Source organism: Idiotropiscis lumnitzeri, chromosome 20, assembly GCF_059441095.1.
Source record: "Idiotropiscis lumnitzeri isolate Australia: NSW breed Sydney's pygmy pipehorse chromosome 20, RoL_Ilum_1.0, whole genome shotgun sequence".
Lineage (NCBI taxonomy): Eukaryota > Metazoa > Chordata > Actinopteri > Syngnathiformes > Syngnathidae > Idiotropiscis > Idiotropiscis lumnitzeri.
In genome coordinates, this window is record NC_142410.1 from 8680124 (window position 1) to 8707049 (window position 26926).

Consider the following 26926-nt stretch of genomic DNA (forward strand, 5'->3'; position numbering starts at 1 on the left):
TTTTGGGCCCGTGAGCAACTTTTTGTGTGTTTGGAAAAGTTGTGTGCGCGTGTGTGTTTTGTGTGTGTGTGTGTGTGCACGTGAGTGTAATGAGCGGGAGGTAAACATGTCCCGCCTGTCATTTATTCATGAGGAGCGCACACACACGGTGCAGTGAATGGGAACAAGTTGCTGATGTTTTATTTAAGGTGATTTGTTTCACCGGCTAATTTATTTCTTCTCCCCCGCCTGCACTTTATCAAACGACAAATGTTTACAACCTTCACTGCGATAAACGATAATGCAGTTTGTTTTCCCGACATTTTCCCGCAGCGCAAAAGTTAATTTTTGAAACGTTATTACAAAAGACGCTAGTACAGGACTTTTTGGGTAATGGGATTGTATAAATCAGGCGTGGGCAAACTACGACCCGGGGGCCACATGCGGCCCGTTAAATGTTTTAATCCGGCCCGCCAAACTTGAAAAAAATTAAATGGATAAACCTTGGTAATATTTTATTTTCTAAATACTGTGGTTTTTCCAAGACATATATATTGTTGTAATTCTTTTGTTCACTTTAATTAAAATTAAATGTATTTATTTTCTCCGATGAGTTGCGGTTGCCAAAACACTCCATCCACCTGCTCCTGGTCCGGCCCCTCTGTCAAATTTAAGAACCCATCGTGGCCCGCCAATCAAAAAGTTTTCCTACCCCTACCTCATTAATGTTGTCTTTGGTATTGCTGGTGAAATTTTTGCCGTATTTGGTCTTTGATGTTGTCTTTGGTATTGTCTTTGATGTTTTTTGTATTGTATCTGCTGTTGTCTCTGATAGTTATGTATTTGTCATCATTTTTTTGGTGTTCTTTGCATCTGTTGAAAATTGGTCTTTGATGTTGTCTGAGCATTAGTAAACCTCTTTGATATTGTTGCCTTGGATTGTTGTGGTATTGGTAAGCCGTCTTTAATTATATTTATTAGTCTTTTATTGAGCTTTGGTCTTGTATTGTCTTCAATATTGTCTTTGATGGTTTGTGTAGAACCACCTTTGGCTAAGACTAAAATATTGCTCATTGATGTGTATTCTTGTTAAAATATTGACCGTTTGTAGTCATTTAACATTTGTGTAAGTCCTTCATATTGTTTTACTTGGGGTCTTTGATGTCTCTGGAATTAGACTTTTACTGGTTTTTATACTTATTGTTTATTTTTTTTCATTGGTTACTGGTCGTTCATCTTCCTTTTTAGTTGCATTGGTGGACATGCTTCGAGCAGCTGCAGCCAACTAAGGGATGGCGTGCCGCCGCATTCAAAGGCGTCACATCAAAGACGTCCCAGTTGGTGAAAATGGCCGCCTGTTTGTTTGCGATGGAAAAAAGAAAAAGCAGCCTTTTTGCCAGCGATTTCCAAAATAATATGGCTGCTCTTTGAAGTGTCACTTGTTGCAATTGACAGAACGCTTTCCAGACCCGTCGCTGACGCGCTGTACCTGCTGCCTCTCGGCGAGGCCTAGATTGAGCCTGACGCGGTTAACACGCATTCATGTTGGCCTCACATTTTCCCCGCATGCTGACAAATACCGAGCGACGCGAGTGAAACTCCCCACGGGCCATGAACGCCCCGTCCTGGAACCTCTGAGTCACACGGCAGCGAGATCTTTGCACGCCGTTTGGAGGGAGTGAAATGCACGGCCCGCCACTGCTGTAGACGTAGCATAGATACTTGAAAACAATCAAGAAAGGCTGGCCCATCTGCTGCTTTCTTTTCGCTGACAAGTTGCGTGACGGTGGATGGGGAAAAGGCCTGTTTTCAGTTCCCGGATTACTGTTGCCACGGTAAATCCTGTTTTTTTTTTTTCCACCCCCAAGCAATATAATTTGACTAAAGGAAGTGCCAGGGTGGGCGTTGTCAAGTGTTTCCTCAAGGGAATATCTGATTTATTTGTTTCTAATTAGGATTACTTGGCGTCAAACCATCACTCGCTAAGGTATGAGTGCACTAGGTGGTTAGAGTTTTGGGGACTTTGGGTCACGCTCCGGTCGGCTGTTTTGATTCGCTTGGCGTTAGCGCGGAGCGTGCCTGCTGGAGATATTTGCTCAGACTCGGCCAGTGGGGGATTACGAGAGAAAACACACTTGCGATCCGCGTTGTGTCTGAGTCTTTAGGCGTGCGTGTGGTCAAAAAGAAGTCCTGCATTCCTGGTCTATGATCCCCCCCCCGCCCTCCTCCCTCCCTCACGTCATCGTCATATGAGGGGCTAATGTTAAGGGGCCCTGGTAGCCCACCCGTCTTGTGCGCAAAGATCCTGCTCAGTGTTTTCTGTGTGTGGAGATGAACAGGGGGGGGGGTTTGATGGCTTATAGTTAAAGAGGGGGGGGGGGGGTTAATTGAGCACAGGTGACCTTCCACAGGTGCATAGCCATATGTCTGTGTGATGGGATGAGCCAAGACAACAGATTGGAGAGAGTGGGAGGGAGGGAGGGAGGGAGGGGGAGGGAGGGGGAGGGAGGGGGGGAGAGAGAGAGAGAGAGAGAGAGAGAGAGAGAGAGAGAGAGAGAGAGAGAGAGAGAGAGAGAGAGAGAGAGAGAGAGAGAGAGAGAGAGAGAGAGAGAGAGAGAGAGAGAGAGAGAGAGAGAGAGAGAGAGAGAGAGAGATTCCAGCATGTATTTTCAAAATCTCTATTTTTTGAATTAACCGCATCTTGTTTTTCTTCTTCTTTGCGGTGAACATGTAATCGAGAGACAGCAATGTTTGCAAAAACATTTATTTTAAAAAAGCCTTCAATGTTTGTGTTTCTTTTGACGCACATCTGCTTCTTAAAGTCCACACACGACAAAAGGGTGGAAGACAAACGGACCATTGTGCTCCGCGAGCGGCACACGCGGCCCCGCGGGCTTTAAAAGTGACATCGAGCGGAGGCACGGCCGAGGAAATTGGAATGTCCCGCTTCGGGACGAGGGGAGCTCGGGTGGCGGCGAGCGTGGAAATAAAAAAAAATAAATAAAAAAAACTACGAACTTTACGTCGGCTTTCAAATACATTTTGGCGTTAAGTCACTCGGTGTATTTCTTACTCTTCCAACAAACACACAAAAGTCCTTCTTCCATAAACATCTGATTGGGATTGTTCTAGAAACACACTTTGCATATTTGTTGAGATGGCTTTGACGTTTTGAGGGAAAAAAAACAAAACACACAAAACACATTTTCCACATCAAAGCCAAAAAAGTATGAGGTTAAAATGATGAATTTATGATTTACAATCAAACAAATCTGCTGTAAGCATTCGCATAAAAAATGGCTGATTTCAAAATTGCAATGAATTTGTTTGATTAAACGTTAAGTGAACATCCTTTTTTTTTTTTTTTTTTTTTTACATTATTCTGTTTTTGACACAAAATAATGACAAATTTTTAATTTGAGTACTGAGGCCTATAATAATCCAATTTTTAATAAAAAATGTTGGCTTTGAGCATTCGTCTGTAAATTCGTTGGAAATAAATAATATAAATTGTAATTATTTCTTAAAACCATATTTATATTGAAAAAAAATATTCCTGTTTTTCTGAAACGATTTGTATTATACTTAATTACATTTAGTGCCATTCATTTTAAATATAATGTATAATGTGCATTTATTCATTTTGAATCCGGTTCCTAGCAAATTTCAATTTAGTTAATCAAATCAAAATATTGAGTGGCCAAAGTCAACTTAAATTTCTTAATTTTAACATAACAGACAGCAAAATGTAAATATTGGCTTTATCCTCAGATTTGACTTTAAATTAAGCTTAAAAAAGGAACTCATGATTGTAAACGCGAGTGTAATACTCTCGTATTCCTCCCTGATATCGCACTCGCAGTGAGGCACATCGTCGTTCGCCACATCGTCGTTCGCCACATCGTCGTTCGCCACATCGTAGTTCGCCACATCGTCGTTCGCCACATCGTCGTTCGCCACATCGTCGTTCGCCACATCGTCGTTCCCCCATTCAGTCGTCCCAACCAAAGTTGTGCGCTGTCATCTGGTAAAACTTCATGTTGAAGGGCCGGTAGAAGTCTCGGAGGCGGCGCACCACCTCGGGGCGGATGTCGGGGTGGGTGCGCCCTTTGGTTTTCCCCAGGCAGTGGGGCTTGCTGCTGCCCTCGGCCTTCTTCAGGCACGGGAACCCCTTGGTCTGGTTGAAGTAGAAGTGTTTGTCAGTGATGATGCGCTTGAGGCCCAGGAAGTCCTGCACGCGCCCCAGCTCGCCAGCCGGGTCGCTGATGAGCCGCTCGCCGCTCACAAACAGGATCTGCTCCATGGGGAAGTACTGCAGCCAGTTGTCCAGGTGCTTGGCGTAGATCCCGATCTGGATGGCGCTCCACGACGTGTCGATGAGGCCCGTAGTCCTGTTCTTGAAGGTGAGGCTCTCGAAGGACGGAATGTCGGGCTTCTTGGACAGCGTCTGCGTGTAGTCCGAGATGGCCCGGGTCACCGGGTCGCGCACCACCACGATCAGCTTGGTGTCCCGCGACATGGCCGAGATCCGGGCCGGCGCCTCTTTGGTCACAAAGTAGCTGGGGGTCTTCTCCATGGTGATCTGGCCTTTCAGCGTCTTGGGCATCAGATCCCTGACAGGACGAGAGACAGGAAGGAATGAGTCGCACGGCTAGTCCAAATAGGAAAGTAGTACATCAGTACTGATTTTGAGCGGTATTAAATGAACGGATATCTCCCTTTCACACGGACACGGGAAATGTGACAGGGGCCGCTGCGGCTTCAATCAGTCAAGAATAACACAGTTCTGCTTTTATTTATTTGATCTTGATTAGGTGTCTGCTGAGAGGAGGTGGTGTGAGCAAATATTGATTCTTGCAGTGCCGGCGTGTCCCGGGATGTCGGGACATTCTTGTGGTGAACACCTCCAGGATTCCACCACCATGTGGCTCTAAGAGGTTTATGAAAGCAAGCCGGCTGTTCCCAGAGGGACTTTTTGAAAGCGGATACTTTAGCTATCAATGCGAAGCCCACTTATGAAATATTGATAGTCTAAAGGGCCTCTCAGCATAATTGATCACCTGTTTAAACCAAAGACGACCAACATCAGCCCTGCGTGTGTTTTTCTCACGTCTTGCGCTTCATCATCAGGTTTATTTGAAATTCGGTGGCGGGCGCCGGAGGGGGGTGTAGTCCGCTAGAATCCAGGAGCTAAGCAATTCCACTTGTCCAGCCGTTGATTCCAAACCTCCCTGAAATGAAACCCCACTGATGAAAGCCGCTTCATAAATCCGGACTCAAACAAAGCTGCGCTAAGACATTTTCTTGGCCAAACGTCCCAACGCCTCTTTCTGCACTTCCCATCCGACGACCCGAAGAAAAGCAGGTAAAAAGCAAGCCATGAATGATTAACACCGCCTCTCTCTGTCATTTAGAACCTCTGCAGAATGCAGTTTTAAAATTCACTGAAGTACAGAATGCGCAAGTCAATTATTCATCAGCCTCGGCAGGCGAGGACCGAAGCTGACAAAGTGGCCTGGTTGAACGTCCCGCTAAGCACCGAGCCAAAGTCTACTCTCAACCTTCTACTTCTCCAAAAGTACCTTGTGGTAGTTTTAAGTCCAAAATAACCAAACTGTTCGACGGGCTTGCAGTGGGATACCAATTGCAGTTCGACGGTATTCTTGGCTCGTCCATTTTTTGGATGATTTTTATTGCAAGTGTATCTGCAATTAAATCCACACTTTTCCCTCCTCCGGTCATTGTGGTTTAATAAAAGCGAGAATATAGTTTACATTTTTGATCGGTCGGCAGCTACGACTTTCGTAACCTACGCGTGATCTGATTGGCTATCGCAACTGTCTATCAACTCTGAAAGCTCATTGACTTTGACAGAAGAGATTGTATCTGAAGACCTCGGACGAATAGCGCGTGCCACTGGTATCGTGAAATCTGCCTGGCAACACGAGCTATCTGAGTTCTGATTGGATAAAAACTCTCACTAAAAATACAACACTAGGATATAATATGACATCAGTGTGAAGAATATGATCAGGATTTCTTAATTTTGTTAGGCCAGTGAAGGCCTTGACCACCCAGAAATGCTTTAGAGGTCTTGAGTGTATGAGCAGTACCTCTGGGCTCATGTCAGAACTTTAAGCTAGGTCCTCGCAAATCCATGGACCTCACTCACCACAAGAGTCCCCAGACACGTGCAACCAGAGTCGCTAATGTCCAAAACACCCACAGCAGACCTTCTGGAAATTGTCCCGTAAAGATTGATGTCGGCACTGATAAATCGCCTTCCGGCCGCTAGCGCACTAATTTCAGCTCGAGGAAAAGCGTCCTTACAGCAACCTCGTACGAGAACATTATTGGGTGTATGAAAAAGAGATGAGGGTGCGCTAAAGGAGGCATCCATATTTGATGGCGAGTGTCACGCTTGTTCTGTGGTCAATGTAGCAAAGGCACCGGGGGCGTTAAGGGCCTCTCGGGGGGGGGGGGGGCGCTTCGGGGTCAGTGACGTGGATGGCGGCGTGCGACGTGTGTGGCGTGTGACACGGAGCCAAACAAGTGTGCGAGTCATCGTGCGTATTTGGGGCAATGTAAATTTTATAGTCATCGCAAGAAGCATTTCAGGTGCATCCAGGAAGTGCAGTCATGGGAAACGGATACGGCACGGAACAGCGCCATTCATTCACCTGCGTTTTTTCTAAAAGAACTAAACAAAGTTTAGAAAAATAAAATGAGGGTTACGTGTTGCCTCTTCCGAGCTCCAGTTGGAAGGCGAGCAGCAACATTTAGAGACGTTTGAAGTACGGCTGGCTGACTCCAAAATGAAGTACATTGCAGAAGACTAGCCGAGATGTAACAAACGCACGGGAAAGATTATTCGCAGTGGTTCGAGATCACTGGTAGATGGAAGTGTTATACTCGACCCTGAATTTTTCTGCTCCCCCACACTTGTGAGCTTGGCCAAATCATGTACAGTCCAGAACCAGCACCACTGAAATCAACATTTTTTTTTTCTTGGTCCGATCTTTACCTCGCCGAAAGACTTTATTGGCAACGTCGGTGATGTAAGAAAGTGTTTTACTGCTCCTCCACCTTTGACTTTGATATCTTCATCCGACCGTCATCAAACTTCCATCTTTGCTGGCTCTGGTTTTCGTTGGGAGGGGGAGCAAGTCCAACAGCGAGAACAAGACGACTTTTGGAGGAATTTTGGATGGCGGCGCAGGAACGTCTTGTGAACCTGTCAGGACTTTGACGTCACAGATGGGGGGGGGGGAACGAATGGGATGCCAGGACTCATTTTTTACGGAACCAATCCAACATACACACTCGTGCGCGGTGCACCTCTCAATGCTGCCTTTGTCGGATCAAAGACGCGCTCTGATGCATCGCTCGTTCCCCCCGCTTGTAAATGAACGTGACTCATGTCTGCCTGTCGTATGAAAGCCACAAAATCAACGCCTACATGCACCAGCGGGTCTCCCGGACAATACGCCAGCCGCCTCCCGGTGTTCCCCTTCCAGGAAACCGAAAGGCTTTGGATGAGAGCCAGCGTCTTGTCAATGGCCAAGTGGCGGTAAGGAGGCAGGAGTGCTTCTCCTTCACATGGCAGGCCTTTAGATTCACTTTCCCTGCTCCTTCTGCCAGGCAGGCATAAATACACTCACACCCGCAGCGAGCTCCCCTGCCACTGCCAGCAGATAATCATCTTGTAATTGGCTCAATATTTCTGCTGTTTGCCGGCCAAGCAAAGGCCGGCTCGCCGAGGCTTGGACCTCCCCGCATATTTTCCAGGTCAGTGGATGCGAGTTTAGGAGGTCGAGGGTGTGATTTAGAGTAATGGCTGCCGTGTGGTGAAGGGGGAAGCCCGGCACTCCAGATTTTACCTGCCTTGCATAAGAGTGTATCTCAGTTCGCGTGAGGTACGCAAACATTTTTTGATTCCTTCCAGACTTTTTTTTTGTGGACCAATCATAATGGGAATTTTATTACAATTGTGGTGGCTTAAAAATGTAGGTGGGGGGGCGGGGCTATAACGGTTGCGTCAGAACAAAACGGCAGAATTTTAGTTTTCAGACACAGTTTCTTGAGATTTTTTTGTGGGTCTACTCATGATAGGCACGACAACCAAATTTTAGTTAGTTAAAACTGCCTTCATAGGCTAAATATTTTTATTTTTTTTTTTAATCTGTGTGGGACCCCTTTAGCATCGTAATTTCCGGACTATAAGTCGCAACTGTATATAAGCCGCAATAACTCTTTTTGGGGTAGAAACAAAAAAAAAAAATTAAAAAAAAGAATTTTTTTTTTTTTTTAAAAACAATATACAACGATATACCGCACCAGGCTATAGTTTTCTATGTTAAAAAACTATTTTGTACTATAAGTGCACCTTAAGTTACATAAACCGATTCTTAATACAGTGCCTTTTAACACGGAAACAACTTTGCTAATTAAAACAGAACAGACCCAAGACAAAAAAAAAAAAATTATTTAGTGTATTTTCTGAACTATAGAGCGCCCCTAGTGGTGAAAGAAAAATCCACAGAAAAGCCGCTCTGTTGTATTAGCTGCATGGCTGACTTATTGTCCGGAAAATACCGTAGTTAAAACTGCCTTCGAGGGTATTTTTTATTATTTTTTTTTTAATCTGAGTGGGACCCCTAAAATATTCTCTCTGTCTTTACTAGGAACATTTTTTTTAAACACTATATTATAATAATACTTCCATATGATGTTTTTGCTACCTTTGCAAGCCTTTGAAGTTCTTTATTTCTACCCGTATCAGCAAACATCTGCACAGCATTCATCATAATCATCAAATATGAACACAGAAGCGACTCAATAGGAAGTACTGTATACATTTCCAACCCCGAGGCAACGACAGCGTAACAATGACACGGAGGTAGACGGCTTTTTTTTTTTTGCACCCTAATCGCTTCAACATATGTTATCTGTCACCACAACACATTAAAATGGATTTACGACACATTCGCTGTCCATTTATTTCAATCAAACCGTGCACGTTTGCGTGTCGGCGCGCAGTTGGTTCCCCCAGCACTTTATCCGTAAACGCCAGATTTTCGAACTAATCCAAATAAACCTTCAAAGAACAGACAGCATTTTTCTAAATTTTCAAAAGTTATTTGTCATACTTCTCGGAAGGATTTTGTGCCTCAGTCCCGCACAATACATTTATCATGAACACTTGCATCAATCTCTCGATCGACTTCCTGTTATTCTAAAACGGACTTTTTCTTTGACTCATTTTTCCACCCAAGTGACGTCGCTATCTTTGTTTGCTTCCTTATCAAAAAAAAAAAAGGTTGTCATTTCCCCGGCGGATGACTCCAAGTCGCCGTATGTTTTTTCTTCCTCGACTGGATGATGGTTCTTGTAATTGTCTAGTCTCTCCAAATTGCTTCCTACCCCCGGACGGTTCCCATGCGCCACCCCCCCCCCCCCCCCCCCCCCGGCTTGTTTTCTGGGCTGTTCTGGAGCGTTTTGCTTTTGTATGGCCGTTTTCAACTTTAAAGAAACCATCCATCCCTGCATACATTGTCTTGAAAACCTTTTATACTATATTGCTCAGCCACTGAGTGGGAACTGAGCCCTTGAGTTGAGTGAGTGAACCGCTACGCTATCAGTGACTACGGAGGAAGCGTGAAACTCAGAGTTTAGACGTTGCGTAAATTGCCCAATATTACCGAAAGTTGTTTTCGAATAATTGAATCGCTGCAAAAAAAAAATGTTGTCATAGCTGCCAGGATTGAATATTTTGCCTGAAAAATCGACATGAAACTGATTCAAAATGGCTACTGCCATTTTTGGGGGGGAAAGTGGAATCTGTGCCAAGGATATATCTCTGTAGATGTTGGAAGGGCTTTTGGAAAAGGCAAGGATAATCATTGTTGTTTTGTACAACCAAAAAATTGGACTTTCCAAACAGGGTCCTGTCATATAACGATAACTCAAGCTGCACTAATATGGATGTATGGCCGAATCAAATTCTGATAACCAATTAATGGACCAATAAAAATATTTGCTATTTGTTTAACTTTACAAAAGGCAGTAGCAGTATGGTAAGGCTTTTGGGTGCATGTTTTGAATAATCGGGACGGTGCGACTGGTACTTTGTAAAACTGCCTTAACATGAATGTGTTTTGTGTTACGCTTATCTACTTTGGAACAGTTCTCGTCGAGGGTTTGCCGAATGTGTCCAGTGGCATCTTTATGCAAATATTCATTTTTATAATCTGTCATAGGAAAAAAAAAAAAATCATAGAAAAGCCGATTTTTGTCCTTCTGGCTTCTCGCCACAGCAATCCATTTCATCTGGGAGGCTCCACTTGGAAAACATCCATCTCACCCCCAAATATTAGAGGCGCCCTAAATGACGCGGGAAGGAAAGAAAATATTAATCAGACATGTGCTATTTGTGCGATATGGATTATAAATGGACTATGTGAAAGAATATGGTATCACACTCTCACAGTAGAAATAACATCTTGTAAAAATAAATACGGCACTCACCTTGCCCTCCAGTTTATCCTCATTTTTCTTCACGTAGCGAACGAGCTGCCGCCATCCCGCAGAGTAAAAATTTTATAGAGTTAGCGTTTGCCGGTGCGTCCTTATAAATTTATTTATACAACAGGATCTGTCTTTTTCTTTTCCGCCACACTGTGCCGTGCCAGTCAGTCCCCAGTTTATTGCGTAAGGGTGAGAGGCAAAAAAAAAAAAAAAAAAGCTTTATCTTTACGGCAACATGCGCTGTGAATTATTCAGCTGGAAGGCGTATCAGTGAGGTGCGGCGTGAGGAAGACGGCTGAGGGTGAGGAAGGATAAAGACGCGGCGATTATGTCATAAGTCAACTTGGAAGCGTATTATTTTAGAGCCTGAAAAGGCGAGTGGTGAGCTAGCATGTGAGAAGCTAGCATGCCGATAACGTCGCATGCTAGGAGAGGCAGCGATTCTTGATGCTTCCATGAATAGTTTGGAATGTAAATTAAAGTTTTCTGTTTGTGATTCACATATCAACTGTACATGATTCTGACTATTTTTCCATGAACTAAATTAATTTGTAGTCACAAAAAAGTTGCACTAGCTAGCTGTCAATCTCCAAACCAACAAGGGGCACCAGAAACGAAAGAATAGTCGGAGATAGTTTTCAAATCCCAAAAGAGTTTTCGGCCATTTTGTCACTAGCTTAGTTGGGCTATTAGCATGGCTAATAGCTAGCTTGTTACTTGAGCAATTAGCATGATAGCCCGGAGCGCCGTGTTCTTTTGAGCGCTCCGCTGCCCGCTATGAAGACATATTCCGAGGCCTTGCATTACTTTTTCATACTTCCCTGACCCACTTTGCGGCGATGACACTTGAGCAGGATTAGCTTTCACTGACACTTCCTCTCTTTGCCAAGTCAGCTTTTAGCGGTCTTAAGCGGCTCGCCGAAAGATAAGATACCTTAACGTTTAATAGCAAAGCTTATTTTTAACGTATTGTGCTCCCCGGAACGTTGGCTTACATGGTCAATGTGGCGTCATTAGGACCACCGCTATCATCCACCCCCCCCCCCCCACCCGCTGCCACCCAATATTTTTCTCTCTAGTGCTGAGTTAATCTGAGGGAGTTAAAATGCGCCACATAAGCCTGATTTGAATACATCAAGCAAAAATGATGGAGCGCACAATAGAGCTTTGGAGTTGGGGTGGTACGCTCGCTCTGTGATAATTAGCTGGCGGCTTTTGTCTTTGGGATGGTTACTATGACGACATGCTCCAAAATGAGCCCCCTTGGTGAGTGAAACTCCAGCGTTAGCGCTCGAGTGTGATAGCGGATCCATAAGACGCAAGAAGTGTTTCACTGGCAAAAAGACAATCCCATCCCGTGATTCCTCCGTTGCTATTCCGTTTTGCTTTCGCTGGAAATCCTTTGCCGCACTTTGAATGTCTTTTTATTTCTTACTCCTTTCGTAGGTTCTTGGGTAGCTACTGCGCAGTCTGTTCGATATTAAGTGGCTCAGTTGATAAAGACTTGGTCTTGGATGTAATGTGGTCTTATTCTACGTATTTTTGTTCATCCCATGCCTTTGATTTATTTTTTTTTCCTTCCTCCGTCGCCTTGTTTGTGGTCAAAAATGTTCTTTGTTTTTGGAGAAAAATGAGATTAAAAATGAGCAAAGCCAGTTGAAGTCTTCACACGCTACGAAAGGACTTGAGAGGTCCGACTCGACTGCTCACGCTCGTGTCAGGGGGCCTTTTCAAACTATTACAGACTGTCAAAACAAATCAAGAAGAAGTTTCTGCCGTCTGTGGACTCGAAATGTAATTCCCGAAAATATGTGCTTTCCTTGACTGCGTGCTGAAAACTCAAAAAGGGGGGGGGGGAAATCCTGAGATTTGCTAATCTCTGTTCCATCAAATAATTTTATAGTTTATGTATAAAAATGAATTTTTGAGACATTTTAATTTTATTTTTTGTAACTTTTTCTTTCTGTTGCTAGCCAAAACAGCAGTACCCGCCGGGGCATGTAAATAGTCTCGCCGATGAATTAAATTGGAGTTATACCTTACCTCAAAAATGTTTGAGTTTGTTTCTCATGTTTTTTTGTTTTTTTGTTTTTTTTTACAGTTCTGAGGCGAGCGCGACAAGTAGTGAAACCTCATTCTTGAATGAATGCGGGGAGCCGAAGCGCAGCGAAAGCCAAATATCTGACAGTAAAACGGAGCCGCGCAATTCGCTAGCGGAGGAGCAACGAGTTTACGAGATAGCTAAAACCCGCCGGCGCAAAGTTCCCGGCTCCGGTTTCGGTCCAATGCAACGAAAGTCGAGGCGGGCGTGAGAGTCCGGCGTGACACGGGAGAGCGTCAAAGCAATTATGCCAGCTCTTCTTTTCCGTTTGTTCCGCTTTTCCTCGTCCCATTTCTCCCAGGCTCGGAAACACAAAGCGCCTGGCAGCGTCTCTCGCTTCCCGCGCACTCGTGCCAAGCCGCAGCGAGAGCGCCACAGACGGGATTAGCGACGACGGATGCTCACTTAGCGCAACTCAACATAAACTCGGAAACCTCTCAGATTTTCCCCGTGAAATAACAACTTTTTTTTGGGGTGATTGACTTTTTTTTTTTTTTTTTAGATATAGATTTGATAAATATTTTGCAACTTTTGCCTCAAAATATTAATTTTTAGAAAATATAATAATATATACAAATCTTTTATTGTGAGTTATTTTTGTGTCCCAAATGTAGGATCAACAAATGAATAATGTTAATCGCAAAATATTTTTTTGTGTTGTTTTCTAAAAAAAAAAAATTAAAATAGAATTACTATGAGCAAAAAAATTAAAATCTTTTTCTTGTAACATTACCACTTTGATTCTTCAAAGTTTTCAACCATTTTAAAAAAAATACTTTTTTTCTCTTAACATTTTTGATTTCCTCAGTTTTTGAACCTCAAAAAACACATTTGTGGGATTTTTTTTTAATTAATATTTATTACACTGGCTTCCAGTCAGCTGTCGATTTGATTTTAAAAGTAATTGATCACTTTTATGACATGAAAGCTTGTGACTTTTTATCTCATCGTTTTATCATATTATGGCTTCAGCGTAAACATTTTCCTCGTAACATTTTGCCCTAAAAATTATTTATTTTTTTTTCCTCACAATATTATACATTTTTTTCCTCAAGTAAATTTTTACACGGTGATTTCAACTGCGTGCGTTCATACACACAAAACCGATGCGGTTAAAGACGTAACTGCTGAGCCCCTGTGAACTCAGTTGCTAACCAAAACAGCAGCTCTTACTACAATAACGTCTTCCTCCCTCGACTGCAGCGAGGTAACTCCATCCCCGAGGCTGAATATGAAGTGTAACAGAGGACGGTGGTGTCTGAGCTGCCGCTGACAACGTGCTAATATTTTAGCCTGTCGGGCCTCGCCGCCTGGAAACGGATGGCGTTCGGAAGAAAATAGCACGACGGGGGCCTGAGGACAAAGGATGCAGTGTAGTGCGGGTCGCCCGTCCCCATGTTGCTTTACGATAAATATTAGAAAATAAGGATCACGTTACTTTACAAAGGAGCTCATTGAAAAATGTGCTGTATTTTATTTGAACTTTTGATGACATTTTTTTTTAGCTAATTAATCACCAAAGATTTCCTCGATTAATTGATATTTTTCAACATTTTTTGGGGGAAGCGTGTGACAGATATTCACTAAATAATATCTTGCAATCAATGCGAAATCACCAAATGTGAAGTATATTTAATTGAAAAACGTTTGTAATAGTTTTTTTTTTTATTCTCTTTTTTTTTTTTTTTTTAATTTCTTGAGGACTTGAGCACGGTGTTTTTGTTCTGAGATGATCTGATAAAGATGTACAGCTAATATGCTGCAACATTTGCAAAGTATGCAAATTATTTCTGAAGTCAAACTGAGTTAAAATATTTAATATATTGAGTTAAAATGTTTGAAATCAAAAGTTAACGCTTTCATTTTAACAGCTCGAATTTTAACGCTAGCGCTGACTGCATATGGAACAAATTCTTAAGACTAATCCTCATCCTAAACTAAAACCAGAAAAAAAAGAAAAAAAGCCATGCGTTGCCATGGAAACAGTAAATGAGGCATTCACAAGCCCGGTAATTGACAATATCAATCAGAAGGCTATTTTTCAATATTCCTCTTTGACGCCATCATCCTAAAAGCACATTAACTTTGAGATAGAACTCCGGCGGGAGAGCGTGAAAAAAAAGAAAAAAAAAAAACGCCGCCGGGGCTCGAGTGACGGATGCGGCGAGCGTGGGGGAAAACACTTCTGCTGTCCACACCGCAATTAGAACAACGAATGTTGAGAGCGCATCGCCACTCATCCTTCGCAAGATGCACGATTCCAAGATGAGCAGCGACGCCAAACGAGACGTACATTAACGCCGCTTATTTTCCCGACAGTTGAGGCGCTGTCAGACGCATTAGCGCGAGGACTAATGTCCTCACAAGTACGCCATTTTATGTGCAAATCCAAACTGTAACAAAACTGACTGCTTCGATGTTTCTGCTCATGTTTTCTTTTTATTAGCAGGATTTAAAGTCGTGAAATAGTAGGGCTTGGAAATGTGATTAAATATAGCGAGTGAATTGCTTTTTTATTCTAGTACCTCATCCTCTGAAAAAAAAGCAACAAAAAAAATTGTGCACTCAAATTAATCAATATAATTAATTAAGGGCCACGCTGACTTGTTTTGCATGTTTTTGCATATATTTGGAATATATTTGTTTATGTTCCGCATCACAATTAAATCCAAATTTGTGTGTAGCGCGTCGATGTGGCCCAAATATAAAATCAGGGATGAATTGACGATATTTTATTTAATCAAATTACTTTAGAAAGCTACATGGAAAGGAAAATTATCCTTTAGTTTGTTTTGTACTTAGTAAAGTTTACAAAATTCATGTGAAATGTTGCAAGTGAAATGCTGAATGGAATTTGCCTTTGTTTTATTTGCTTTGCACGTGATGCAAAACTTGTATTCTAATTCCAAAAATTATAAAATCTTTGGTAGCCTTGCAAAAAAAAAAAAAAAAAAAAAAAAAAATCATGATTTTGCAAAACTGAGATTTGGTGCAACGTTAAAAAATTAACTTTATAAACCTAAAAGTACAGATTTTTTAAACGGTTTTTAAAGTCAATATTTCTTTGACCAGCATATCGCAATTAAAAAAAAAATAATAATAATTTGCGTGAAATTCCGTGACACAAAGCCAATCAATTAAATTGTGTCTTTATCTTGATTTAAAATGACAGCAGTGAGTGTTTTTGCTTTTGTATCGTCCTGAAAAAATATTAACAAGGTCATCAGGCTAAAAAGTTGATTCCGAGGCACATTTTGTGCATGCGACACAAAGCTGGCATAAAAGTTTTTGTGGGTGCGGTGTGAAGAGGTTGGAGGGGGTAGAAGAGGGTAGAAGAGGGTATCCCGGCTGGATTCAGACCGACAGCGATTAGAAGCCAGAAAAAGTGCAAAATAACATTTAACGCCGCCGGGGCTGCTGAGTGGAAAATAGTGTGACGGTAACAAATGGCGTGTCAGAAGAAGGGTCGGCGTGGGCCGTTCACGCAATGTTTCACCCGGTGCACAGTCGTCAAGCGTGGCGGCGGCGGTGCTGGAGTGGAAGGGGTGGGGGAGGATTTAGTTTGACAACTCCAGCCTAATTAGAGCGGCTTGTCTCGGAAGGTCCATAAATCAGCGCCGCAGGTGAATCCTAAAGGAGCACAATCGATGCGGATGCATCTCCACGGACTTAATGAGACTTTTACAAAAGGTGAAGATGTTCTCAAGCTAGCTAGGCTACGTTCCCCGTCTTAAAATATTGGACATGAGCTGTTTTCTTTGACAACATGCAACTTGTCCGGAGTGTTTATACAATGACATGATGGCAGAGCTCGCGGGGGAGTTGGGTATCAATTACACAGATAAGCAAATGATAAGAAATGGCTTTTATCAAAGAAGTGTCCGGCGACCCGTGGAAAAGAGGGACAACTGGGAAAAGAGATTTTCCCATGAGTTGATGGTCCATAAGCATTTTATGAACTTTGAAATGTTGCCATCATGGGCTGCTCATACGCAATGACGAAAACGTAAAACGGTTAGCAATTTAGCGTTAGCCATCTGTCCGCGATAAATGATAAAAAATTGCTAGCAATCGGACAAAATGGTCATTCCAAGAATCGTTTATTTTTGAAGGGCTCTCTGACTAAAACATGCCCAAAAATTTTTTCAGGATTTTTTTGTGGGTCTAATTATGATAATGTCTGTTAAATTTGGCATTGAATATTAAAACTGTTTCTTTTGGGTTTTTTTTAGAAATTCAGACAAAAACATTGCCCCGCCCATATGCTCTGCCAAAAAAAAAAAAAAAAAATCAGTCGATGTAAATTTTGGTAGCAATGGAGCAACATCTATAGGACAAAAAAAATGTCTGAAACAACCATAAAATGGCCGCTTGAAAGCAAAATGGCCGACTTTGTATCTTATCAGGCGTGGCTTCAAGTCTCAAGTGCATTTTTTTTTGCTCAAAGACAAACAATTGGTACAAAAACACATTTATCCAGAGCGTGCATCACCTTTTAAAATGCCCTCGTCCATGTGGGCGGGGCCTAAGGTGAGAATAAAAGTAAACCATCTAACACGTGGGCTGCGAACATGGTGTGTCACGCGCGAAGAGAGCACCTCCGTTAATGGACGTTGTCGCAGCTTCCCGGTGAATAATGCAGCTTTGTTAATTGACCAGGTTAATAATTGATGATGGTTTGGGGGGGGCATACTTGGTGGTCTTGAGGGAGAGGGAGAGGGAGAGGGAGAGGGAGAGGGAGGGAGGGAGGGAGGGAGGGAGAGAGAGAGAGAGAGAGAGAGAGAGAGAGAGAGAGAGAGAGAGAGAGAGAGAGAGAGAGAGAGAGAGAGAGAGAGAGAGAGAGAGAGAGAGAGAGAGAGAGAGAGAGAGAGAGAGAGAGAGAGAGAGAGAGAGAGAGAGAGAGAGAGAGAGAGAGAGAGAGAGAGAGACTACTCGCCGATGAGCCACATGCTGCTCCACCTTGTCACAAGACAAAGACACAGCTGAATTGTTTATCTATTAGCCAGAGACAAGATTTAATGTTGCTCCGAAACCAGAAGGATGGCGGCAGATGGCAGGGAAAAGATGGGAGTGGCCAAGGAGAAGCACACACGGGAGGGTGGGAAAAATGGATTTGACCGTAAAGGTGATTTAACCCTCGTTCTTGAGGTGTCCGCTTTCCACATAAAAGCAGCCCATAAAAAGAAAAGGAAAAAAAAAAAAAGTCTTCCGGGCGTGTGGGGTCGACACCTTTACACCAGGAAACAATAAGATCAATAAGTCAGTGGGTGTTCAAAGAATTCCTGACCAACCAAAAGCTTTGACGACATTGGAGAAAAAAGACAATCGGTGAGGCTGATAACAAAGACGTTTTTGTTGTTATTCTTCTCCCGTCGTATAAATCAGCTTTTTCAGATCTTTTCCATCATCCAAAACTACATTTTTTGCATGTGGGGTGGGCTTGTCGCGGGCACACACAGCGGATGTAACGTGATCTCTCTTGAAACCGCTTTTGGATTGTGAAAGTGATTATCGAGGGCTCGCCATTGTAAAAGCGGGACGCTCACCTCCCGGGGAAGACATGCAACACGCCGCCGACTGCCATTCAAACCCCCGACCCGCCCTCCTTTTCGCTCGCCAACTCCTTGACCTGCGCCACCCCCCTCTGACATCCTTACATTCTCTTAGCAGCTGAACCTGTGAGGGCCCCCATGCAGGGCTCGCCAAAGTAGTGCCTGTCAGCAACTGGCCTGCGGCATGTGGGGAATCCAAAGGGGGGTTTGGGATGGGGAGAGGGGGGGGGGGGACAGGTAGCAGGTGCAGGGTTGCTCCACCTGGATCACAAGCACCTGACTCAGCACTCATCGCTAAAATAAGAGCTGTCGTTAGGCCACGCGTGAGCTAGGCACATTGTAGCGACACAGGAAGATGGACTTTTTTTTTTGGGGGGGGGGGGGGGCGTAAATCATGGTTTTTCGACAAATCGTTTGTTAATATTTATGCATGTTTTATCTCATATTTTTTAGAATTTTCAGCATAATTATTTAATGATTTACAATATTTGTGCAATTTACTATTTTGTCTATTTGTAGTCTTTTATTTTTATTTTTTCTCCTTTTATAATTTTTTATAACATTTCCCCAAAAATTTTCTCACCCAAATATTTTCGATCAAATATTTTGGCAGTTTGACTATTGTTTCATTTTACTATTTTTTATTTCGTTTTATTATTTTGTTTGTATTTGCCGTTTTTTTTTTTGTTTTTTTTTTAATTGTCATAAGTTTCAGAAAATATATTTGGAAAGTTGACTTCATACCTGTGAATTATTTCCATATTTTCTCGAAACATTTTCTACTTATCCCTTCATATTTCTTTTCAATTATTAATCTATTGTATTGTATTGTACATCCTTTATAACATTGTATTCTGCGCAAGTGTACCTAATATTTTGAACTCAGCCTCTCCCATTAGCGAATCCGTCGTATTTCTTTAAGAGACATCGTCATGGTCCAAATAACGTAAAGTATCGTAATTGTCAAACAGTTTCTCCGCTAGGCTAGCTGTAATCGGCGAACACTCGCGCGCGGGCTAGCTCGACGCTAAGCGGCTACTCGATTAAGGGCGGGCCGCCGTACGTGCCACCCCGGGAGCTCCGACAGATGGTTGTGAAGGGTTCCTGATCGTATTACATTGTTTCAAGGATTCCGTTGTTTGTTCACTTTCAGCGTTTGTGTGTACACAAGTCGGCCAACCTGTGCGAACCCGCCAAGAATCCCCGCCCTCCCGTCGTATCTCCGGTCCGCTTAGCAGCTGTCGCGCCTTTTATGAGGTATTAGCCCAATTATTAACCCAGCTTTTATTTTGGGATTCGAATTTCCAAAGGCATGCTCGGGGGTCACTTTTTATTGAGTGTGCAGAAATACGCGAGGATACTCTTGAATTGCTTCGATCGATCTCATCGTCGCCGATGGAGAAGGTGCCACGTTTACGAGGTAACTGTGTTATGACATTTGTCATAAGTACTTTTAAGTTCAAAAGACAAGAAAGCTTAATTTTGTTATTTATTGGTGACAAGATATATATATTTTTTTGTTAGTGCAAGTGTTTCTTTACTTTTTTTTTTTTTTTACATTTTAAAAGTGTAAGTGCCACTTTTTAAATGAATGAAAAACTGGTTTATATTTTTTATTTCTATATTTAAAAATAAAATGAGTCAGCGTGATATCTTAACTTTCAATTGTATATTTTTTTACTTGTTAATAATAAATATATTTTCACTTTATTTTTATTATTATTGGCAGTAGTAACAGAATTATATATATATTTGTTTAATATGAAAATATTTGTAATTTTAATTACTTATTTTAATTTAAATTAATTGTGTTATGTCTTATAACATTCTTATCATTCAACTTATTTTTATTTATTATTTTACAAGTGCCGGTAGAAACAGTGTGATATCTTGTAAACATTTAACATTCATTTAAAACAATTTAAATTTAGAATATCCCTTTCACTCTATTTACAATTTTAGATGTTTTCTCTTGGAATATTGTACTTTCATAAGTTTATTTTTGCACTTTTTAAAAAAGTGTGATATCGTTGTAACCTTCCACTTTATTATGTAAAAAAGAAATGTGACGAGAACAATTATGCAATTTATTTCAATAAAGAAAAATTATTCTTTTTTTATAGAGAGATCTTGAAAAATATGTAATTGACATTTATTCCACATTTAAAAATTAGATATTTTTTTTTGTTTTTTGTTTAAATTGTGCAGCCAGATCAACATTGCAAATTAGAATATGTTCTTCTCAATATATAATTCAATAAAAAAAAAATAATAATTTTTTTCTATTTATTTTAACGCATGAAACATTTTCCATTTTTTAGGAAGTTTCCCTAAACGCGATTAAAAAATACAATACCTCATTGAATATATAGAAGCTGCATATTTATATTAATAAAAGGCTTTTTTTTTCGCTGCCTTTGAAGCGACAAACAGAAGGAAGCACGCTTTCCATACATCTTCCATTTTCCAACTTCAACATTTGCTCTGAAAGGAAAAACTTTTTTCCCCCCCTTGGCCGGCAGGCAGAACGATTGTTCAAGGAAGTTTTTCTTGCAGTGAGTGCGCTCTAGGGCACGGACGCTGGCACTCTCGCCATGCGCGTTTTGCTATCTGCAGCCGCCTGTGTGGCGATAGCACGGCTTGGCGCCAATCGCCCTGGCAGAGTCGCGGACGGAGAACAGACGGCAGGAACCTCCTCGGGCGCAAACCTCTGTTTGAGTGCCCAACCTGGGTGTGTGTGTGTGTGTGTGTGTGTTTGCCAGACTATAAAAATGAACCATTCGCATTGGTTCAGATAATATAAATGTAACATGGAGGTCAATTTCAATTGTGCAAGTTGTTGGTGTGACATGGAGGAGCGATTGCGTCATCATATGGCCCGGAGAGTTAATTTCATACACGTTTGTTGCAAGTGGGTGGATTATTTGCTGCTTTTCCGATCAACGATGTGAATTTTTTTTTTTTTACAATTTAGATTGTTTCTGGTCTGTTCATTTCTATTGTTCAAAGTGGCGGTGATGAATCACTTCTGAGGCGTGTTTGCATTAATTGAGAGTATTTGACTGAGGGTGCCGTGGACTCTTTTGACTGTGGATTCATTCTTGTTGTTTTGTTGCTTTCTGCTGTGCAAGACGGCGATTGCTAAAACTTATCCAGAGGATTAATAGTATTTGGAGAAAATGAATAGTAATTACATAGTATATATTATATTTATATATACAGTAATAACATAGTTATTATTATATTATTATATATATATATATATATATATATATATATATATATATATATATATATATATATATATATATATATATATATATATATATATATATATATAGTAATAACTATGTTATTACTATATATATATATATATATATATATATATATATATATATATATATATATATATATATATATATAGTAAGTTATAATATATATATATATATATATATATATATATATATAACATAGTTATTACTATATATAGTAATAATGAATAACTAGTTCTCCATATGTCATTCTAATTTGTCTTCATTGCTTTTTTGAGTCGTAAATTAACTATTTGGTGTGTGTAGATTATTTCGCGTCACTTTTGATTTCTATTGTGCAAAATGTCTCATTTAACAATTGGAAAGTGGAGCAATCGCATTCATGCTCTCGACCAAGCACGCAGAGGACTTTTTAGTGTTTTTTTTTTTTTTGGTCTTTTTGTTCATTTCTATTGTGCTAGGTGGGCGTTATCATGAAGAAATTTTTCCTTGTTTGTTGTAAGTGTTGCATGGAGTGAAGAGAAAAAAAAAAGTGCAGATCTTCATCACGCCTAATCTTTTATTCGCTACGTTTGTTGAGGTTGCCGCTGTCTCGGCCTTTTCTACTTTCCATCTTGTCCGTCATGCCGCTCGTTTGCGGGGAAAGATGGCTGACATCTTCCCGCCGCACACGCCAGCCGGCTTGATTAAAGCGAGAGAAAGTGCTAGAAAATGAGTTTGCCACCCCGGACCGCTTTATTGATAGATGGAGGGCGACAGCTCGGCCCGGCGTCTCGCGAGGACGGTGATGAAGGGTGCGCGCGGCGTTCGGTGCCGTGATTGATGCTCCGGCGTCCGAGTACGGGGAAGCCGCCCGGTAATTCGATTAATCACAACCTGCGCACTGGTAATTGTTACAGTAAGTGCATGTTAGACTGAGGCGAGATTGCTTTCCAAGTGAGTCGCGGAGCTAATGGTAGCAACATCCTCGCTATACAAGCTTTCTTCTTTTTTTTTTTTCTTCGACGCCATTATTATCCTGTTCGCCTTGGATGAGGATTTGCATGTTAATGAGAGCAGCACATTTCCTCTGTCGGCGGACCACAACCAGAGGAGATGATAGATGAACCGTGGCAGGCAGATTAGGGAGGAGATTTTTTTTTTTTTCCGCCCCACACGTGCGCCCAATCATGATCACGTGTGGAAATGGTTTACAAACAATTTTAGCACAAAAGCTAATTCGCAAGTGTAATAATTTAACTAAGTATACGTGATTGCATATATGGATTGGCCGTCGGGCCAAAACCTTGTACCTCCAAAATAGACATTTTTCAAGAGGTCAACACTTTAGATTGGTCTATAATAGCGAAAAAATTAACACCCACGAGTGTAAACTGAGCAATAGGATCGATTTCCAGAAAAAAAGATGAAATTCACCAAAGTGTGACTTAAGAGGTTTTACGATATTGTCGTATGCAGCTATGCACGTATACATGAGGAAATGAAATCTGAAATGATTTCGACTTAATTTTCGAATTCTAAAACAATAGATGTCAGCTCATCGAGTGATAGCAAGACAAATCGGGAAGCGGCATGCAGAGGGGGAAAAAAGTCCACTTTTATGACAAATGATGTTTTGCATCATCGCTTTTGGGCGTGTGAGCGTCTGTTTTGGGGCGCCGGGTGGAAATTCCCACAAGCGGGACAAGTGTGAGGCCAGGGTGGCGGTGGTGGTGCTGGTGGGGGGGGGTTGTTGGTGCCGGAGAAGGAGGCCTGTTGGAGCTGCCACGTCCCATTAAGAGCTTAGGAGGCGTTAAAATATGGTTGGCGAGTTCCCATCGAGGAGGGATTGGCGCCGGCGACCCTTCCTGGCCCCGGCGATAAACAAAGATCTCGCGATGGATGCGCGCCCTCGCGCATGCAGACGAGGGATGGCATCATTTATAGACGGGAGGATTGAAATTAAGACGAGTCAGATGTCAGACTTGTTTTCTTGTCAACATGGAATGCTTAGAGCGTTTTTTTTTTTTTTTTTAAATGGTGCTGTTAGTACTTGACTTGATTAAGTTTCACATTTCACTGCTTTCATGGAGTTCGCCTGGCAAAAATGAGTAGGCATTTACTTGGGAATAAATACGATATTGACATCAACACCAAAATGGAGTAATTCGGTTTATTTTATTATTTTTATTGTAATTATTGGACGGAAAAAAAAATCAATCTTGAGTTTGGTTTAATGGAACTTTATCATTTTTGTTTTTGTTTTTTTTCTTCAAATGCATTGTACCCGCCACTCCGTGTCGGTGCTATTAACACCGAACAGCGACCCGGGTTTAAAAAAAAAAAAAAAAGGGGGAAAAATTCCCGGCTTTAACCACAAGCTTCTACATGCCTCCCCGTGACCCCGAGCCAACCACTTCCCATCTTTAGTGGGGGGGGGGGGGGGGGGCATTTTCACAATCAAAGGCGAGCACTCCAGCACATGAACTCCTGCCGAGTGGGCCTGCTTGTTTTAACACTTATTTATTCCTCTTTGCCATTCAAGGCTGCTCCTCTTCTAAATGGGCAGCATGAAAAAGGAGGAGGCGGCGGCCGAGGAGGGGGCAACGGGCCGTCCTTGGCCGCACGGTCCAAAATTCCGGGGAATCTTGGCAACATCTCGGGATAGATGGGACCCTCATGGATATAAACGCCCCCCCACCCCCACCCCGGCCCCTCCTCCCTGCAATCCCACAATGGATGAATAGGTAAACAGAAGGGTGAGAAAGAGTGATGGCAAAAAGAGAATGTTCACTCTCATGGTGGAACAAAGAAGGAAGTGTGTGTGTGTGAGAGAGAGAGAGAGTGTGTGTGTGTGTGTGTGTGTGTGGAGCCAGACTGCTCTTGTGTTTATGTGCGTGCGGACTGTGGCGAGTAAAAGTTTGGTGGTCCGGCCCGCTAATGGCAGTTAACTGGACGCAAAAGGTGAATTATTCCTCCTGAGACACTCAGGTAACCTTTATTATGGCCCCTAATCCTTCTCTGGAGCACAGCCCCATTAGACACACAGTCGAGTTAATGGGAAAGGGAGGGAGGTGGGGATTGTTGGGGGGGGGGGGGGCGGTCATTATACCATTATTCCCCCGCCAGGCCACAGAAACGTGAACCCGCACTGCTCACCGTGACAGACGAAATTAATCACAAACTTGGAATTTTACCATGAAGAGGCTTTTATTTGTGGGGGGGGGGGATGTTTCTGGAATAACTTGTAACTGCAGAGGTATGCCAACTTGTTTTGGGGGGGAGGAAAAAAAAATCAGTAATTCACAATCTCTTGAATGTGTTTTGGTTGTTAGATAAGCTATTTTTATTTTATTTTAAAAAAATACTGTAAAAATATTTTGGTGGGAAATAATTTATTTTTAATTTATTAGAAAATAAGTGTAAATAAGTAATACTTTTGCTTTAAATATTATTTTTTTAGCCGTCTTATTTTGACTTTTAATTAAAATAACTGTTGTAAAAAAAAATCCAATAATTTCCACTTCAGGTTATTTTGTAATTGCGTATGCACTTTGTCCCTTACAAAACATGCTGCCTTGATTTTTATTTTATGAAATTTTTAAACATAACTAATGGAGAGAACTTTCGTCTCTTTTCATTGGTGCTTTAAGTTTAGTTTGACTTTATTTGTTTTCAATTTTATTGCCTCAACTTAAACCTCTTCAAAACTTTTTGATGATTTGATTGAGAAAAAAATAAATGCTAAAGAAATATCATGGTCTGCTTTGCACTCGTCTATAAATTTTGTAGTTACCAATGATTTTTATTAGAATATTTTCTGCTGAAAAATTTTTAGATACCGAATGTCACAATTGTACTTTAATGAAGAGTGAAAGTTTATGTTTAAAAGTTCAGAACAGAATTTCAAGCGCAAGTACAAAGTTTATGATATTAAATATATAGTGTTGTTTCAAAAAAAAAAGTAATAAGAGTATTATTGGCCTAAACTCATCACACCTTGTGTGGCTTATGAGTTTCTATAACACCTCGAAAGTTGCATTCAATTCTCAAACTTGCAGTCTGATGACATGCAAAGAGAAATTGTCACTGATACTTGACATGACATCATTTATTTCAAGAAAAATAATTAAAATGTTCTAATAAGTACTGATGTATAGTTGAGGATAAACAAAAAAACCCAGAAACACGTTCTAAAAATGTCATGCAAAGCAATACTGTTAATATGTAAATTCAGACTTGATGTGGTCTAAATAAATAAAAAAATCAGCAACTCCCCCATAAAACAAAAAAAAAAAAACTTTGCAAAAATTTGCATGGACGTCAAGTTGTCATGCAAATGATATTTCTCCAAACAACGCATTGATATCCTCCTTTCATGGAGGACAGCATGGTCGGACATTTACCTGTACCACTCCAGGCCATTGTCATAGTTGCGGTCAAAGAAGTGCGGTTCTGCACCCGCGGCCCTGATGTCCGGGTGGACCCGAAGGAACTCCAGCAGAGCCCGTGTGCCTCCCTTCTTCACGCCGACAATGAGCGCCTGGGGCAGCTTCTTGGATCCATCCCCGAGCGGGCTTAGTCTACCTGGTGAGACCCTCGGACCTGCCACCTCCAGCACCGGCACCGGTACGATGCCGGCGGGATCCTCCCTCTTCCCCGACGGGTAGCCCGCCGCTTCCTCCCCGCCGGTCCACTCGAATCTCCTCCGGGACTCCTCCGCGGCTGCCCGGCGGGAGGTGGCTCGCAGAGGGGCGGCCGTGCTATGGAGCAGCAGGAGGAGGGAGGTGAGCAGCGAGCCCAGAATGAGCGCCGCTCTCCGGGGCTGCGGCGTCCGGTTCACCGGCGAGCGCCATCCGTGGGTGGTCGCTCCGGGGGCCACCGCCATGCTAGGCGCGCGTCACCGAGTCGTCTCGTTGCCATGAAGACATCGACGAGTTCATCCGCGCCGCGACAAAACGCCGGACACGCGAATAATCGTTGGCGCAAATCAGCGTGGAAATTTGTTTTATTTGTTTTTAAAGATGACAGGTGACTTTTGCATCCTCTCAATCTCTGACTTGGGTTGCGCACGTGTGCACTGTTGTTAAATTGTGGACCGTCAGTATCGTTGATGGACACAGCTTTCAACCAATGAGGGAAAGGCAAAAGAGGACAGTGGCCAATCATGTTCGAGGAAGGCGGAAGCATCTCGGCCGATCTCATCGATGCCCAAGTGAAACCTCAAGATTTTCATCCACTCGGAAATTGTTAGTAATTGTTAATTTGTATGTTTTGTTAGGAAAGTTTCACATCCAAAAATGTTAAATTCCACATTGTTATTCAAATAATTTTTAATTGACGTGGATAATTATTTGAAATCTCTTGATTTAATAACAGTTAAATAATGTAGGTCAATAATTAGGATTCATTTCGAAATATTTCAAGATTAGCTTACTGATGTACTTGCTTTGAAAGATGAATTTTGTATTTTTTCCCTCTGCATATTACCAATGTAGTTTTTATTTTATTATTAT

At 41.9% G+C, this 26926-nt stretch overlaps 2 protein-coding genes across 2 annotated transcripts in view; one reads left to right on the forward strand and one right to left on the reverse strand.

The window, feature by feature from the left end:
• cox10 (cytochrome c oxidase assembly factor heme A:farnesyltransferase COX10) overlaps positions 1-26926 on the forward strand; it is an 84548-nt gene that overhangs the window by 25325 nt on the left and 32297 nt on the right. The gene's annotated exons all lie outside the window — the stretch shown is intronic.
• LOC148317518 (heparan sulfate glucosamine 3-O-sulfotransferase 3A1-like) lies at positions 3352-26467 on the reverse strand. Its single transcript, XM_088284735.1, has 2 exons — positions 25817-26467; positions 3352-4592 (listed from the first exon to the last, which is right to left on the reverse strand). The coding sequence occupies exons 1-2, from the start codon at positions 26296-26298 to the stop codon at positions 3971-3973; spliced, it is 1104 nt and encodes a 367-aa protein (XP_088140861.1). The 5' UTR covers positions 26299-26467; the 3' UTR covers positions 3352-3970.